This window comes from Ammodytes marinus (assembly GCF_949987685.1).
Source record: "Ammodytes marinus genome assembly, chromosome: 3".
NCBI classification, from domain to species: Eukaryota; Metazoa; Chordata; class Actinopteri; order Uranoscopiformes; family Ammodytidae; genus Ammodytes; species Ammodytes marinus.
The window spans coordinates 29676225-29693108 of record NC_137232.1 but is presented as its reverse complement, the minus strand read 5'-3'; the positions used below and the strand labels follow the sequence as shown (position 1 = coordinate 29693108).

Below are 16884 nucleotides of genomic sequence, written 5' to 3'. Positions count from 1 at the left end.
AACTCTCTGATAATCATAGCACAGATTGCATATGCCTATTGTAGTTCAACAGTTTCAGTTCAATGAAATTCAGTTCAGATGTAATGTTATTACTTGTTCAGAGACACACTAAGTTACCCAGCAACATGCAGCACTGCACCTGTCTCTCAGCCATGTATTTCACACAGAGCATTAAGCAGAATCTCCTGAATAAAACTGAAATCCTAGTCAAGTGTATAGCCTACAATACATCTCCATAAAGTGTTTGTCTGACTCACCTCAGTCCAGCAGCAAGTGTCACACACAGTGGATACATGTCAGCGATGCTGCCTCTTCCTCATACTTGGTGTTCAGCTATGTTACCCAAAACTGTCCCGTTAAATATTACCTAACCCAGTGGGAACTTTGCCCCTTACACACAGATGTAAATACACAGAGTGAGTCAGAATGCAAACAATGCCCCTTGTTAAGTCCCCAGTTCCCAGGGGCTTTACGAGCAGACCTCCTCCCTGTTCAAATGAATGGATTTGGACACACTGGGTGATGTGTCCACAAGATAAACATGGCAAATGTATAGTATTAGGGAAGAAATGCTTTGATAATTTTTAGCCTTGGGTGGCAACATCCGGCTGTCTGTTTGTTGATCCCCACTTAATTTCAGACTGAACCTTATCATGGACTGCCATTAGAAAACCGACTGATGAATCTTACTGACTTTAATGCCTCTAAATAAGGTGTAATGCCAACATTAGTTGACATTGTTGGCTCTGAGTGAAACGTTGCAATGTTTCGATGGATTGGCACTTTGTACCAAATCCCTTCATGGTTCCCATGGAAATGTGTTCTGACTTCAGTAGTGCATGCTCGATATTATACCTCCTACACATCAGCATGTTGGCAATATCAATATGAGCATGTTAGCAAATCAGGGCTGCGCATATAAGTATCCTTCTACAGCCTGAAAGAGTCACAAAGCAAGTCTTCAAGACTTTTCGTTTTGACAACGTTAAGCCAGTAAGGCAACATATTTTGTTTTCTCAATAAAATAAAAAAAGATAGAAAAACAAGACAAACACAGATTTGATCAAGTCTATCTTATTTCTGTTCAGTGACTTGACTCTATATTTGAACAAAGAATATATTCATTGGTTCTTATTTCTTGAAACTGTACCACTGTGGTCCTGCATGTAGATGAAAGCCTATTATATATTTAGCATGTTAACAACAGCTACATATAAATGACTTGCAACAAATCCAATGACTGTTAGTGATTTCCGTCCAGCACCTTTACCCGGCATCTCCTGGGAAAAGGCATTTGCTTTATTTTCCTGTTTCACCTTCCGCTGCTCGGACTGCACCATTGATCTGTATACGTATATATCTATACTGTATATATATATATTCCAACAAAAGAGTTTCAAATAAAGCAAAGTAGAACCACTAAAAGTTTTTTTTCCCAGTCTCCTTTATTGCATTTTCCATTGCAACCAAGTCTTAGTGACATGTTTCACTCTTCATTCAACAAAGTGCATTGATTAGACAGCAGTATTGGCAGAAGTTATTGTAATGGTGGTGGAGTAGTTTGCAGTATGTTGTTATTTCCTCACTCATGTGGCCGTTATACATCTTAGTTTGCATTTGAACATTCAGCTGACAGGGTGAGTTATCAAGGCACAACCCAGGTAAAACTACTGCAATAAAAAAACAGAGCAGAGTGAGCTATGAACTTCTGAATAAGTAGTAGAAGGGACGAGCTAAGGTTTGCCAAGGTTATATTTTCGGAAAAGGTTATTCCCCTTTTTAATGTTAGAAAACTAGAATTTCTAAAAGTGAAACATGAGAAATAGGTTTCGGCTTCACAAAATAACTCTGCGCATTTTCATTACAATGTACTGCATATACAGACATACAGTATGTATCTACACGCAAAATATAAAAATTAAGTCAACATTGCAGTCAAAAGGGTAGGGGAAGGTTGGGGGGGGGCGCAAAATGGGGGTTAGGACATTTTTCAGTTTGGATGGCGCCTTCAAGCACACGACCAACGATTTTCCAGTGGGGTCCAATGCAGCCTTGGGTAGGAGTGGAGGGGGCTGTCTGGCGGGGCAGAGGGGGTCAGGGGGGTCAGGGGGGTCAGGGAGAAACAGAACGGGAAGCTCCTCCAGGCTGTAACACAAAGGCAAAAGCGTTGGAGAATTAAAAAAAAAGACCAAGGTCACACATTTTCCATTTGTCTGCGGTGGCTGAGGCAGCCTCCACCACTGCTACGCCTGTGCCACCCAGCGTGCCCTGCTCCTTCCGGAGGCACATATGAAGCTCACTTAGCAGCTTCCTCTAACAACGCGTGACAGGGGCTTGGGGTGGTTGGGGGGACAGCTATGTGAGGAGTAGGAAGGAGAAAAGCATCGCCATTCCTTCAAAGGCTGTACTGTGCCTCTTCCTATAGCGGGTCATATGATGCCTGACAATGCAGAGAGGGACGAAAACACAGTGCTTTGAAGTTGAAGGATTAATACTATCATCGTCACCATCATCATCACATCACTGCCACTGCCTCGGAAGGGGGGGAATGAAAAAGGAATTGTGGGATGTGTTTTGTTGTGGTTCCAGATGATCCCCAGGCACTTTGTGTGCTCACTGAAGCTGTTTGCAGATGGAGACACCAGTGGCAGTCCCTCGTAAATAGGCTGCAGCATTATTTTGTCTCCTCTGACTGAACAAAACACATCTGCAGGACAAACACGACGGTGAAGCCTCTCATATGTGAAATAATTAAATTACCTTACTGCAACTACTAAATTGCTGCTACACAGGTGCAATGTAAATAAATTAGAGAGGATTGAGTGATGTTGTTATTCTGTAGCCTCAAAGAGGACCAGAGAAGAAGAAAAAAACGCTCTGTCTGAATACAGGTTTCCCTTTTAATTAATGAAAGAAAAAGCCAAATATGAAAAACAATGTGAACTGTGGTTATGTTTACTACCATTTCACATTGTGTTTTACTGCCCTCCAGTGGTAAAGCTGAACAAAAGTAGTGTAGAAACTAGTGTCCTTACCTGGATAGTAGTGAAGATCAGATCTGTCGTCGTCGTCAGGCTTTAACTACTCAGCCTCTTCCTCCTGTTAAAAAGGCATAATCGTGTATGAAAAACAAATACTGATGAGTAAAACAAGAGATTAAAGAGGGAGAAAAAGCTCAGGAAAGTGTTGCAAGAACATGTATGTATTTTGAGTTACTTTCTGTAGAATTGCTGTGATTGTAGCCTATTCAAATGGCTCTGATGGATGATAAGTACAACATAAATGTAATCAATTAGTAAAAAAGTGGTGCAGTTTTTTGTGCTTTTCAGCCACTGAATGAAACCACATTTCTATTAGGTAGGACGGCTCTGAGCTGAGTGGATTTAAGAAAAAAAGATTACAATTGGATCTGCTTAGTCTGTTGAATAAATCAAAAGCAAGGATGTTTCGTTAGACAAAGGTGGTACGTAAAAAGAAAGGCGCTTTCCTCCCTTTTCAAAAACAATTGTCTTGTCCACCAGGATGCTTAACTCCAATGAAATCAGTGATAACCGTTTCTGAATTATCAAGATGTTCTATTAATATGTATTTGTGTCCCTCATTGGCCCATCCTCTCAGTAAGTGTGAGACAAGACCTTTTGCAGGCATGTCAAACACAGGCAGTGGTTCAGACAAGACAAAATGGGTTTCACTCATTGCTGTAACACTACCTGTGTTTCCTCCATGTCTTCTTCTTCTTCCTGTGACGTGTTGAAAAAAAAGAAAGAGTAAAAGAAGGGGATTGTGTGAAGTCACAGTCCCAACGGCATGGAAGGTGAGAGGCTTTCACTGTTAGTGGTTGTAGTGAGGATGGGTTAAAAATGAGGTAATCCGAGAGGTGAGATGGGCGACGATGGAGGCACAGACAAGAAGCAAAGATAACTTATGGCCCACAGTTTTCTTTAATATCCTGAGATGAACTAAAGACAAGAATGGTGCTTATGACTGTGCGCAATATTAAGATGTTCTAAATTCTGATACTACAACTTTTTTTTTTTTTTTTGTAATTAGACAAGCTGCAGAGGCTGTACAGTTTGATGACTGCCCTCTTGAAGTAAACAACACACTCACCGGGGGACAAAGTGGGTTGACCTTATTATCTATAATTAGGAGTAATAATCACCGGATTTCTTAGTGTCTTAAGATGGCGACTACAAAACATTAGCACACAATTAGATCTACACAACCTGGAATCCAGTGGTTAATCTGATGTAACAAAAAAAAGTGTGTTTTTTTCTTCCCCTCCTAGTATTTCAAGAAGTGCTCCATCACATCAGTCCTCTTTGGAGCTTGTCACATCTGCTTTATTTGGTCGTGCTCTTGGCAAAAACCCACAAAAGTCAGGACTTCTTAAAGAAAGAAAGACAAGTCCACCTGTCCTGTCAGAGTGTCCTTCTCAACCAAACTAAAAAAAAAACATGTGCCTATGTGCACATAGGCAGAGTTGAGGACAACATAACACAACTATTCACCTGTTCTCAACGCATCATACTATTAAAAATGGAAAAATGACCTGACATAAATTGTCAATCGTCCCTACAACAGATACCGTGTTGTGCTACCTCTGAAGAAATTCTCTTCAGTAAAAAAAATCGAAACGTAGTAACACTCCCACATTGTTTACTGGGCTGCTTACACAACCGCCTTAGGGAGAGACACGTACGTACAGTCTATGTGTGCAGTCACGTCATGCATAGAAATCCCAATATGATTCACACCATGCTAAACATGGGCAAAAACTCCACAATCTATATATACCTCTTGTACTTCAGCCTCTTCTTCGTCCTAAAGAAAGATGAAATCATCTGTTGTTAGGCATGTAAATGTTTCAATGAAGGAAAGTATTTGATGTAACTCAGTAACCGTGATCCATATATGGGTTCGCATTTTTGTTACAACACCAAATCCACCTGCAGTTTCAGTAAAATATTGTCATATGTATCATGCTCCACACCATCACGCATGTCTGTGGAAAATAATCTCCATGCAGCACAAGCAGGGAGAGAGAGAGGTAGAAGGCAGGGAAATTCTACAAAGCCTAAAATATACAAGACACCACAAATCACAGAAACCTCCTCACTGTCTCGTCAGCCTTGCTCCTGCAACATAGGTGGGACATCGACAAAAAAGATGGAACGGTATAGTGGAAAAATGGCAAAGCAAAGCATAGCATAGCATAGCATAGCATACACGACAGAAGATCAGGCAGAGGTTGGAATGTGACAGAGAAGCAGAACCGTTTTTCACACAGCACTTAGCACAGGGTCATTTCTAAGTTGAACTTTTCTTAGTCCAACATTGTTGTAGCCTTAAACAGGCAAATCCTAAATTTGGGATCTGGTTTGGGATTAGGAGAGTTAACCCTGCATTAAGCAAATGCTGTGAGAAAAGTTGCTAAATTGATCACGTAACTGAGTCTTGACTAAGAAACTTGCACCCCTGTCTTTGTGTCAAAATGTGCAGTGTGGATCTGCATCAACAGTGCCTCGGTTTGGTTTCAGAAGTGACCGCTGGGGCACTATAAAAAATAAAAACACAAACCCTCACTGCTGTTTATATAGCTTATGGTGTGAGCACTCAAAACTGAAGGCTACTCAGATGAGTGAATCAATACTCTGTCATCTGGAGAGTTCAGGAACCAATTTAAACTGAAACTGTGAAACAGGGTGGGTCAAATGTGAGATTTTAAAAAGTGACAGGGGAATGCCCCAACTGCTGGCCTCAGGGGAAATTACATCCTGGTTTGGAGTGTATGTTCATATGTGTGTACATGTGTATGTGTTTGCGCTTGTAGGAATGCGTACAGGGATGCAGAAGAGAGAATTTGGTAAATCTCTTGACAGGTAGGAAAAAAACACAAGACTAACTGAGTAAGGCTAGGGGCAGGTAAAAAAAAGCACACAAATCTACCTCGAGCTGTTGTAGTTCTTCTTCCTCCTAGAAGGAATAACAGATAGCAGGTCAGCACGCCAGCAAATAGGGAGCAAATGAGCAACACAGGCATGCACAACGGAAAAGTCTTCTGATTGAAAAATGGAAACTATGGGGGAGAGTTGAGATTTGTCAGGAAGCAGCTAGGAAGAAATGAGGAAGAGGATGTTAGCAGAAAGACAAGGAAACAAGGTGGTGAGTAGAGTAGAGTAGAGTGATGGAGAGAGAACAGATAAAGAGGATGGGGGGAGAAAGGGGAGGTATAATAGATGAGTGGGAACGGCAGACCAAGAGCACGTCCCATCCCTAACCCAACCACAGGAGCCTTCCATGGCTTCTGCACCAGCAAACCAACAATGCTGATGACTATACGTAGCAAGAGATGATCGCAGACGCACAGTTACCTCCGACTGCAAATCCTCTTCCTCCTGGGTGGAGCAAACCAAGAGACGGACAAAGGGCAAAGAAGAGGTCAAATGCCATGCATAAATGCCATGAACACGAGCAGGAGGAACCTCTGACCACAGTGATGTGAACTGAGTCAAGTGGTTTAAATGGACTGGAACACCAAGTGAAGAAACAGGTTGGTTCTTGTTCTGGTTTCATGTTCTTAAAGGCATAGTTAGAATGTTTCTTAAAGAACAATGAATAGAGTCACACAGTAGTGCAAAGTATGAGGAGGGGCTGGTGTGGAGCTCCGTCTGAATAAGTCTGAATCTTGTGTTTACAAAACACAACCAACAAATGCTATCTATGCAAAATACAGCCAGAGTGGGGGGACTCTGCAGATGAGGGGCACCAGTGATCATTGAGAGTGGTTATTACTGTATGACTCTATACTTTGTTTTGTTTTTTGGGGAAAAAAGTGTGTAAGTGTGCATGTTTTTTGTACATAGTTTGATTTTATTTCACTGTAAAACATGTAAAAAACTTAAAACTAAATGTGTTTGATGATCATGGCACTCATCCTCACTACAGCCAGGGGCTGGATGTTAGATAGTAGTTTCTACAGGCTACAAAATGGGGGGAGGGTTCAAACATTCATGCCCTTGTGTGTCGGGATGCGAAAAATAAAAACACCCACTGCCCTTGCTGCAATACACATTAATTTTAAAGTAAGGTTGCGTTCCGAATCGCATACTTTCTACTATATAGTATGTAGAAAAAAGATTTAGGATGTCCCGATTCTTGTGGCCAGATTTAGTATGGTTAGAAGTACCCGGATGTCCTACTTCATGCGGCCAAGATTGTTAGTGTTGAAAAGTGCATCCTATTTGGGCGATTCTGACCCACAATCCAGTGCGCACGTGAAGTGACGTAACATCGACGAAGCCTCCATATGAAAACAAACGTGGATGCGACGGATATAAAAGCAAGAGGCAAGATCAAGGCACAATGTTATGATGAAATAAGAGAGAAAAGTATGTCCCAATAGTATGCCTACTGCATCCTAACTAGATTCTTTTTATCGTCGGATGTAGTATGTAGAATAGAAAAAAGAAAGAGTATGCGATTCGGAACGCAACCTAATAGTTGGTTTGTTCCTCTGAATAGGGCTGATCATGTCGTGATCAGCTGGTTGCTGTGTGTTCCCCCTCCTTTGCCTGCCACTCCCCCTGTCTGTCACCGCTCACCTGGTCTGCATCAGCAATCAACCACCTACTTCACCTCTGGCTTCCCTGCTGTCATTGCCAGATCGTACCATGCACTACAATGGTAATGCGTGACTGGCTCCAGTTGATTCTTTTACCTCGCTCTGTTTCTCGCCGTTTTGTAGTTTTTTGTGATCATAATCCTAACGCTGTTTTCCTCTGCCTGCAGTTACCCGGACCACTACCTCCAGCCTACCTACCTGCTCCACTACCCCCGGCTTCCCCATTCACCACCTGCTCCCCACCTCGATAAAATAAATCTTTTCTCTTCAATCCTACTCTGCCTCTGTCTGCTCTTGGGTCCAATTTACTGTCGCCTCAAAATAACTCGACACACAGCCATTAATGTCTAAACTGAAGGCAACAAAAGTGAGTACACCCCTAAGAAAAAATGTCCAAATTGGGCCCAAAGTGTCAATACATTGTGTGGCCACCATTATTTTCCAGCACTACCTTAACCCTCTTGGGCATGGAGTTCACCAGAGCTTCACAGGTTCCCACTGGAATCCTCTTCCACCCATTCATGACGACATCACAGAGTCGGTCGATATTAGAGACCTTGCGCTCCTCCATCTCCCGTTTTAAGAAGCCCCAAAGATGCTCAATAGGGTTTATGGCTGGAGACATGCTTGGCCAGTCCATAACCTTTACCCTGAGCTTCTTTAACAAGGCATTGGTCGTCTTGGAGGTGTGTTTAGGGTCATTATCATGTTGCAATACTGCCCTGCGGCCCAGTTTAAGAAGGTTGAGTGCATGTTTTCAGCGTCATACACAGAGGTTGGCTTTGGAAAATAGACGTATGAGTGCTGCCAGCATTGCTGCAGGTCTTGAAGGGGTTGGGGGTCAACCTGTCAATGCTCAGACCATACGCCACACTCTGCATCATACTGGTCTGCATGGCTGTCGTCCCAGAAGGAAGCCTATTCTAAAGATGATGCAAAAGAAAGCCCACAAACAGTTTGCTGAAGACAAGCAGACTACGGACATGGATCACTGCAACCATGTCCTGTGGTCTGATGAGACCAAGATAAACTTATTTGGTTCAGATGGTGTCAAGTGTGTGTGGTGGCAACCAGGTGAGGAGTACAAAGACAAGTGTGTCTTGCCTATAGTCAAGCATGGTGGTTGGAGTGTCATGGTCTGGGGCTGCATGAGTGCTGCCAGCAGTGGGGAACTACAGTTCATTGAATGCTAACATGTACTGTGACATACTGAAGCAGAACATGATCCCTCCCTTCATAAACTGGGCCGCAGGGCAGTACTGCAACATGATAATGACCCCAAACACACCTCCAAGACAACCACTGCCTTGCTAAAGAAGCTCAGGGTAAAGGTTATGGACTGGCCAAGCATGTCCCCAGACCTAAACCCTATTGAGCATTTTTGGGGCTTCTTAAAACAGGAGATGGAGGAGCGCAAGGTCTCCAGTATCCACCAGCTCCGTGATGTTGTCATGAATGAGTGGAAGAGGATTCCAGTGGCAACCTGTGAAGCTCTGGTGAACTCCATGCCTTTAGGGTTAAGGTAGTGCTGGAAAATAATGGTGGCCACACAAAATATTGACACTTTGGGCCCAATTTGGACATTTTAACTCAGGGGTGTACTCACTTTTGTAACCGGCAGTTTAGACATTAATGGCTGTGTGTCGAGTTATTTTGAGGGGACAGTAAATTTACACTGTTATATAAGCTGTACACACGCTACTTTACATTGTATCAAAGTGTCATTTATTCAGTGTTGTCCCATGAAAAGATATAATGAAATATTTGAAGAAATGTGAGGGGTGTACTCACTTTTGTGAGATACTGTATATTTGAATTAAAACTATTGTATTAAGGCCCTTAAAACTAGTGTAACAGCTATTTCGTAAACATCATCATGTCCCATGAGAAAATATGGTTTTACATTATTGATAATCCAGATTTCAGGTGAGAGTTGTAACAATTAGACAGTTAAAACCCTACAAATTAATCTCAGGTTAGCAATCATTCATTTAGACAAGATTATTGTAGATCACTGGTAAGCAGATATGGCTGGTATTGGTCAAAAAAACGATTTTAAACCCGCAAATGACTGGCAAGAAAGGAAAGAGTAAATGAACATCCACGTAATGTATTTCACATGCATTCCATGATATGTCATAAATAATAAGTGGTATATAGACCCCGTTTCCACTTGGCATTAACATCTGACTTTTGTAATCGGATCACATGAATAAAGCTCTAACTACAGGTGAAAACACTCTCAAGACGCATTGAGATCAGATCACAAAAACCACATTCGGAGGTGGTTTACGTCCGTTGTGACCGTTGTGTCTGCATTCATTTGGTAGTGGAAACACCAATGTGGTTTTCATCCACATTAGGGACCTCCTACTCAACTGCCGCCCCCTGCCTGAGCGGAAATACGTTGAAAATGCAGCTTTTATAGAAGCCTCATGAACGTTAGTTGCATCCGCCAGTATTGCAAATGACAAGCTTTCTGTCCTCTGTTTTCATTTCACTGCGTAAATCTGAAAACACGGAAATCGCTGCTATTGACTGGAGAGCTGCAAGGCAACGGCTTCCTGTTCTTATCTGCTTAAGAATAAAAGTCAACTCGCGTTTGGCTAGTAACAGGCGTTTAATGTGAAGGCGCACAGGAAATATTCTGTTCGCATATATGCAGTATCTTAACTGCATACAGAAAGCCGCGTAGGCTACTGGTGGTGGTGACAAGAGTGTAGCAGACGTTAGAAAAGCCGCCCGGCAAACACACATCTTTCACCAGCCAAAGAGGCGTAATACCTTACTCGCCTAAGAGTTTTTACTTTGATATACTATCTATGATAGTTCCCGCATTTGGCGAGTGTAAATGTAGAGCCCTCTAAGCAGTGTTGTGCATCGCTCCTCCTTGTCTAAATGAGACAGTAGCCTATCTCGTCAACCTAGACTTGTAATTATCTTCGCACGTAATACATTTTAATAGCAAATGTGATTAAAACTGTGGCACTGTATGTTTACTTGTTTGAACCCCACCGGTTAAAAACAGCAATGCAAACGGAAATGATGTGCGTGTTGATTTAAATACAGCGCGGGTAAATGGAATCGGATCACAAGTAGACACAGAAGTCACATTTGAAAATACAAGTGGGAACACACGGACTGAGAGCTGGCCACTTGTAACCAGATTCAAAAAGTCAGATGTTAATACCAGGTGGAAACAGGGTCTAGTTGGAATGAAAAGAAGACATGCAGGTGTTCCATTGAGTGCATGCCTGTCTGGCTACTATTAAAGCTGACACAAGGCATAACTGGCATCAACTGCTAAGGTCGCTGCAGGTGAGCTTGCAGATTTAGCATCAAGTGTAGCACCCAGTGTCACTTCTTACCTTGTCCTCATCAGCTTCTTCCTGTTGAAGAGAAGAGAAAGACATCACTGAAACACTGCAGTCACTTTTAAGCATTCAATTCAGCTCTGTGCACTCATAAAGGTTGGTTAAGCCTACCTGTTCTTCCTCCTCCTCTGCGCGGGCCTCCTAACACAAGAGATAAGATGTAGTGTTATAGATTTTGCATGGACTAATCTTGACCAATAATAGTACATTTATACTGAAACACAATAGCATCCACACAGATCAGGCTTAAGGAAGTGGGGGTCTTCGTGGGAAACCCATACTGACACACCTTGACCGGCACAGTTAACAGTGAATGGATATGCAATACAATGCGGGGTGGGTAATCAAGACAAGCGGGAAAAAATTACAAAAACACATTCTAAAAAAGTAGAAGGGAATACAACACTGAAGGCGTCATAAGTCCAAAGGTGCTGAATAAACAGAAAACAGGAATTTCACACATTTTTGGTTAACACATAACTGAATCTGGAGAGAGACTTGATGAGGAGATGCAGTGCAAAGGAAGACAGGAACTTCAATAAAATGATGACAAACCATTAAGATGGGAGAATGGGACAACATTAAAGGGACTGTGGAGGTGCTGACTGAGGGGAACAAAAAAACAACGGAGCATTCCAGGAATGATGGGAAGGTAAGGAAGGAATAGAACAACAACATTTAATTCAAAAACATTCAAGGGATGGAAGGAGAGGCAGGACTACAGGAGGGTGGAATCTATAGTTAAGTGGCAATTACTGTGTCTTCTGTGACCTCTTCTGTTTCTTCCTCCTCCTCCTGCTCTGCGGGGGCCTCGTCTCCTGCCGGTTCTTCTTGGTTGGCTTCCTCCCCTGTTGTTTCTCCCTCCACTACTTCCTCCTCTTCCTCACCTTCCTCTTGCTCAGCAGCTTCCTGTACCTGCTCCTCCTCCTCCTCTCCATGTGCATCCCCGTTACGATCCTCAACTGGAACCTCCTTATAAGGAGGTAAACAACGGGTGGTCATGGGGGAAAAAATTATAGGAAGAAATAAGTGAGAAAAAAAAGTGTAAATATTAATAGCCACTGCTTCAACAGCAGTGAGAAGTGGTCAGCTCAGGTTGGTGCAGGGAGGTGAGGGGAAGAGGGAAGAAGTAGAAGTAGTTAGATGGTGGAGAGTGGAGCATTGCTACTTTTTGGATAAATGTGAATGTATTGGAATGATGCATCATTGGGTAAGGAAAACTCACAAGTGAGAATCCATCATGGCTCTAGAGTCTAGAAGAATAGTTACAGTTTTTTTCGATTGCTAAACCACAGTGGGCACAACTGGAGCGACATGTGCAAAACTCTAACAACTCTATGCACAGCAGCTGTTCATGTGGACCAAACTGTATCTCGTTTTTAATTGCTTAAACACAATTTTCAAAACTCTACACACCTATCTCATGATTTATATCACAACCTGCACAACACTGTGGATGTCCAGCACTTTGTTCAAATGCTAACACACTGCTGTCACAACTGTAAACCACACATTCAAAACAGAATGGATTTCAGCCTGGTGCATTTCAAACACAGCGGATTGCAATTTCATCTGGAACACAAAGAAGGTGTCCTGTTTTAGATGTGTTAGTGAACATACAGTATATACAGTATAGTGAAAGCTCAACATTTTTGGAAATGGACCAATGAAGACAGGTTGATGGGGGTGAAGAGTGGCAGTGAGAGTGCAGATGTGTGGAGTAAGACCTAGAAGACATAGAGCAGTGTGAATTTCTGATGAAATACAGTAAGGGCTACACTGAACACACAGGTGAGAGTTGCATCCTTACAATAAATGACAACATTACAGGAATTGATTTCTGTATTACAATTATATAATATTTACACAGATAAATACTACATTTGGAAATGTTATCAATAAAATATAAAATACGTAAAAAGATTGAAGCAAACTTCTGATTTTCATTTATTTTTGTTTACCTAAAAAAACTGTTATGTTATAAAATAAACAAATCCGTGTGAAAGAATTTCACTCTTTCCTCAAAGAAAACATTACTTTATTAGTGTGAAGTAACTCAAATTATTCAAACAGTAAAGATTAAAAGTTTTTTGTAATTTGTGTATAGGGGTTTGATGCTAGTGTTTCTACTCTGAGTGTGTTCTGAGTGACAGTGTGTGTTATCTCAATGAGGGTTGTTCATAGTGTTTGCTGCACTGAGCCTATTTTGCAGGTGATGTGAACTGTTCAGCTCCAGTGACTGTTGGTGGTGCAGACTGTAGTTACTAGTTTTGCACATTGAGCTACAGTTGTGCCCACTGTGGGTTAGCGATAGAAAAAAACTGTAACTTTCAAAGACAACTTTTTGTCTGTTTCCCTTGTTTTATTAAATATATCACCATTCAAATTGTCACTAGTGTAGATGAAAAAAATCTGCATCACCTTCATGTCAGTCATTTGAAGCTACATAACAAAATAAGTAAAATTCCAATCAGATTAGATTTAAGTATTATATAGTAAGAAAAACAAGAAGTGATGTAGTAGATGGTTAAATATAGAAGGGGAAAGATGCATGTTATCTGCTCTGCAGTAAATTCGAAGACCAGCAGGAATTTTCTTTTGGTAAGGAAAACATTCTTAAAAAGTCACTGGAAAAAAGAAGCATTGAAACATTGAACAATACCCTGAAAATGAAACAGAGCATCAGGTTTCACAACACAAATCAAACAAACAAACAATCCACTTTGTAAAGTACTTATTATAGAAAGGATTGTAGAAACATGATGCTTCACTAAATCAAGGCAGTCTAAATACAGTGGTATAATGGCAACTCAGTATACTGTTTAAATGTATCACACATGCAAAACTCAAACAGATTAGTTGATGTGATGGCTGGGACACAAGTTAAAAGTCCACTCAAGTCGACAGGTAAGGGGAGGAAGGGAAATGGTGAAAGCTATACTTGATGGTGGGGAAAAGGTGAGATGTGGCGAAAGGAAACAAAGCATGAGGTTGGGGGAAAACCAAAGTAACAAAGTAGTAATTAATTACTATTGAGTCGTCAACGTTCCCCTCCAAAATAGTTTCCTCAGCGTGAGTCCCGTTCTCCACAATGTTCGCCTCGTCGGCCTGTGTGGCTTCCTGTGTCAATGAAATGATGCCGTTTAACATGAGCGTATCGTACATAATCTGAACCGGTCGGGTCACCAGCCAATACGTCCTCTACCTTTTGAAGTTACAACCACTCTGCATACCTTGGTATAGACGTTAATGTATCTATGTCAACATATTTAACAGCTAAAATAACAACAATATCCTCCTAGATGGACAATTGACTTGGCTTCCTTTATCTTTTATAGTAGTAATGATATCATTACTTTATCGGTTACCTATTCATTTTGGTGTAGGTTAAGGTCTGACAACCTTATTATGTCAAGTTATGGTATCTGGTATGCCTCACAGTATTGCGGACCTCTGGGTTGTATTCCTGGTGCAGCACTCTGGATATGATTTACAGTATATTAGTTTTGGTTTCTTGTAAACCCATGTGGGCTCTATACATGACACAATTATAAAAATGCCATCATCATCTTTAGGAGGATCTTGCAGGTGTTTATTTCAAGACCTGTGCAGAGGGAATAAACACTCTTTTAATACCCCCATGATATCTTGATAACAACGATTCAGTGGGTTGCTTTAATGATTCTGCTGATTTCTTGCCTAAGAGAGGTACAATAAGTGCTGAATGAGCTGTATTGGTTTAGGCATGAAAATGCTTCAAGCTTCAACATCAATGGTGTCCCAGTGCAGCAGTCTCAGCCTGGCATAGGGGGGAAAAGAACTGAGATTATATTAGCTAAACAGAAAATTAGTTCTAACCTTGGACCCAGGAGGAGGGGGCAGCCCAAGGAAGGTAAACACGGCATTGTCCTCCTTGGCATCGAAGAACGTGTCATAGTCCTGTATGGGAAAAAGACAAAAAAAAAAAGCTTTAACGACACACCACATCTACATACGTTTAAAGTGCTATACTGCAGAGGTGGTGAAGTAAGACATTGGTTGATCTTTGAAACAATGAGTTTTATGAAAAGCGCTCTGTGTACTTGCCCCACAGTAGCTCTCTTCGTTAAAGATCTGAGGGGGCAAGGGGATGCCGTTTGTGGGCTTCTTCTCCTCAGGGACATTCTGCCTCATCCACATGCGGTTGTCTTCGTTGCAGGCGATGTCCAGCTGAGTGTAGTCCACTCTAAGAGCCTCCAGGAAGCCCACCACATCTTGCTGCTTCTTCTTGATCTAGGAGAGAGCAGAAGGAAAACAATCACTGACTGCACAGTAGGCCTACTTGGTGAGAAGCCTGTTATATCCCCCTTTATTGGGTAAAAATGCCTCTCTCTGGTTTATTTCAGACTAACACCATGTACCATTTAAATTTCATATCTGGTGCATAACACTCTCCTCCTATCTTTAACAATTTTGATAATCGATTTGTCGTTCCAGAACAAATACCAAACATTATTTTGTTTTTGCTTGTCAAATGTGAGCATATAATGCTTTTCTTTGTGTTTTCATCACATATTGAACATCGCTGTGCTTTTGGACATATAGTTCAGCAGAAAATGGCATATATAGGTTTATTTTTAACTATTATTACAAATTATAGTCTAAACAATGAATCTATCATTTGACATAACTAAGTTGGTCTAATGCATTCAGTCATGATTTGCCATCTACTCATTTCAAAACACAGTATTGGGACCTTGCACCTTGGGTGGAAGACATGCAAACAGGTCCACTGATCTAAACATGTCTAACATGTCTACACTGCTAACCTACTGGGCCACCATGTCACCCCCCCTGGACTGGTTCAAACTGCTTATTTAGCTTTGCCAAAAGTAGATCGGGCTGATGGATTCACCCCTCCCTGCTGTGACGGTGAACACATTTTCTTTAAGGAATGTCTGATCACAAAAATATATGAAAAGGCTGCTTCTCAGGTCCAAAATATCTACCGTGTGCGGGATATGTCGCCTAAAAGCATATCGGGGTGCGTGACTTGAACAGCTTTGGGGAGCCCCTGTTCTGGAAAGCTCATCGTGTCAATCACATCGACGTACGAAATAGAGCCTGAGCCCACCGAAGCACTACTAAAGAATAAATATAACCACACATCAAGTTATAAACATTCCAACAGGCTTAAGTCTTGCCAAATCAAAGGTGGATGACATTCATTTCGAGTTGTATCGCGCTCTCATGTAGCCTAAAGCGTGAGTGAAAGTAAGTCCGGTTCGGTTTAAAGAGCACAAGCGGGAAAGTTGACTAATGAAGAAAGCAGTCGCACGGGCAGAATGCTTACCGCAGTGGATCCTGAAGCGGTGGCGAGGAAAACTTTGATAACCATTTTGTTACAATATAATTTGTGGAGTATGGGGCCTATGCAACAAGTAGGCTCTTAAAGGAGCAGGCAGACTCTTCTATTATTAGAGGACGGAGACATAGCACTGAGATCACACACACACACACACACACACACACACACACACACACACACACACACACGCACACGCACACGCACACGCACACGCACACACGCACGCACAGGGGGGGCTATTTATGTCTCCAGGAATCATTAGTGTGGGATTGGCGGGTTGGCCCCTAGGGGCGCAGCGCCACACAGGCTGATTGGAGACTTCAGCTGTCCGTCCGCGGGGGACAAACGAGTTGGCCTCCGACTGCTTGCTGAGTGCATATATGGACAGAAATAGCACTGACCACAACTATGGCCTGCGAGCGCTAGCCTTTGGTTTCCAAACGCACGGACCCGGGCCCGTTTATGGTCGTTTTCAGACGGTTTTCCTCAGCAAATCGGGAGCTTGTTTGACATATTTCAGTAAAGATAGTGCACATTTT

The 16884-nt window shown here is 42.0% G+C and overlaps 1 protein-coding gene across 7 annotated transcripts; it reads right to left on the bottom strand.

Moving 5' to 3' along the window:
- Positions 1 to 1441: 1441 nt before the first annotated feature.
- sh3bgr (SH3 domain binding glutamate-rich protein) lies at positions 1442 to 16474 on the bottom strand. Of its 7 annotated transcripts, none has more exons than XM_080053922.1 (11): positions 16331 to 16474; positions 15085 to 15270; positions 14857 to 14937; positions 14029 to 14118; positions 11770 to 11970; positions 11110 to 11139; positions 10993 to 11013; positions 4798 to 4824; positions 3711 to 3740; positions 3036 to 3099; positions 1442 to 2145 (listed from the first exon to the last, which is right to left on the bottom strand). In XM_080053922.1, the coding sequence occupies exons 1-10, from the start codon at positions 16373 to 16375 to the stop codon at positions 3082 to 3084; spliced, it is 729 nt and encodes a 242-aa protein (XP_079910048.1). In that variant the 5' UTR covers positions 16376 to 16474; the 3' UTR covers positions 1442 to 2145; positions 3036 to 3081. The 7 variants fall into 7 exon arrangements, with proteins under 7 accessions (XP_079910048.1, XP_079910047.1, XP_079910050.1 ...); XM_080053921.1 differs by having other exon boundaries at positions 11755 to 11970; positions 16331 to 16473; XM_080053924.1 differs by lacking the exons at positions 3711 to 3740; positions 4798 to 4824 and adding an exon at positions 6375 to 6398 and having other exon boundaries at positions 11755 to 11970.
- Between the last annotated feature and the right edge of the window lie 410 nt (positions 16475 to 16884).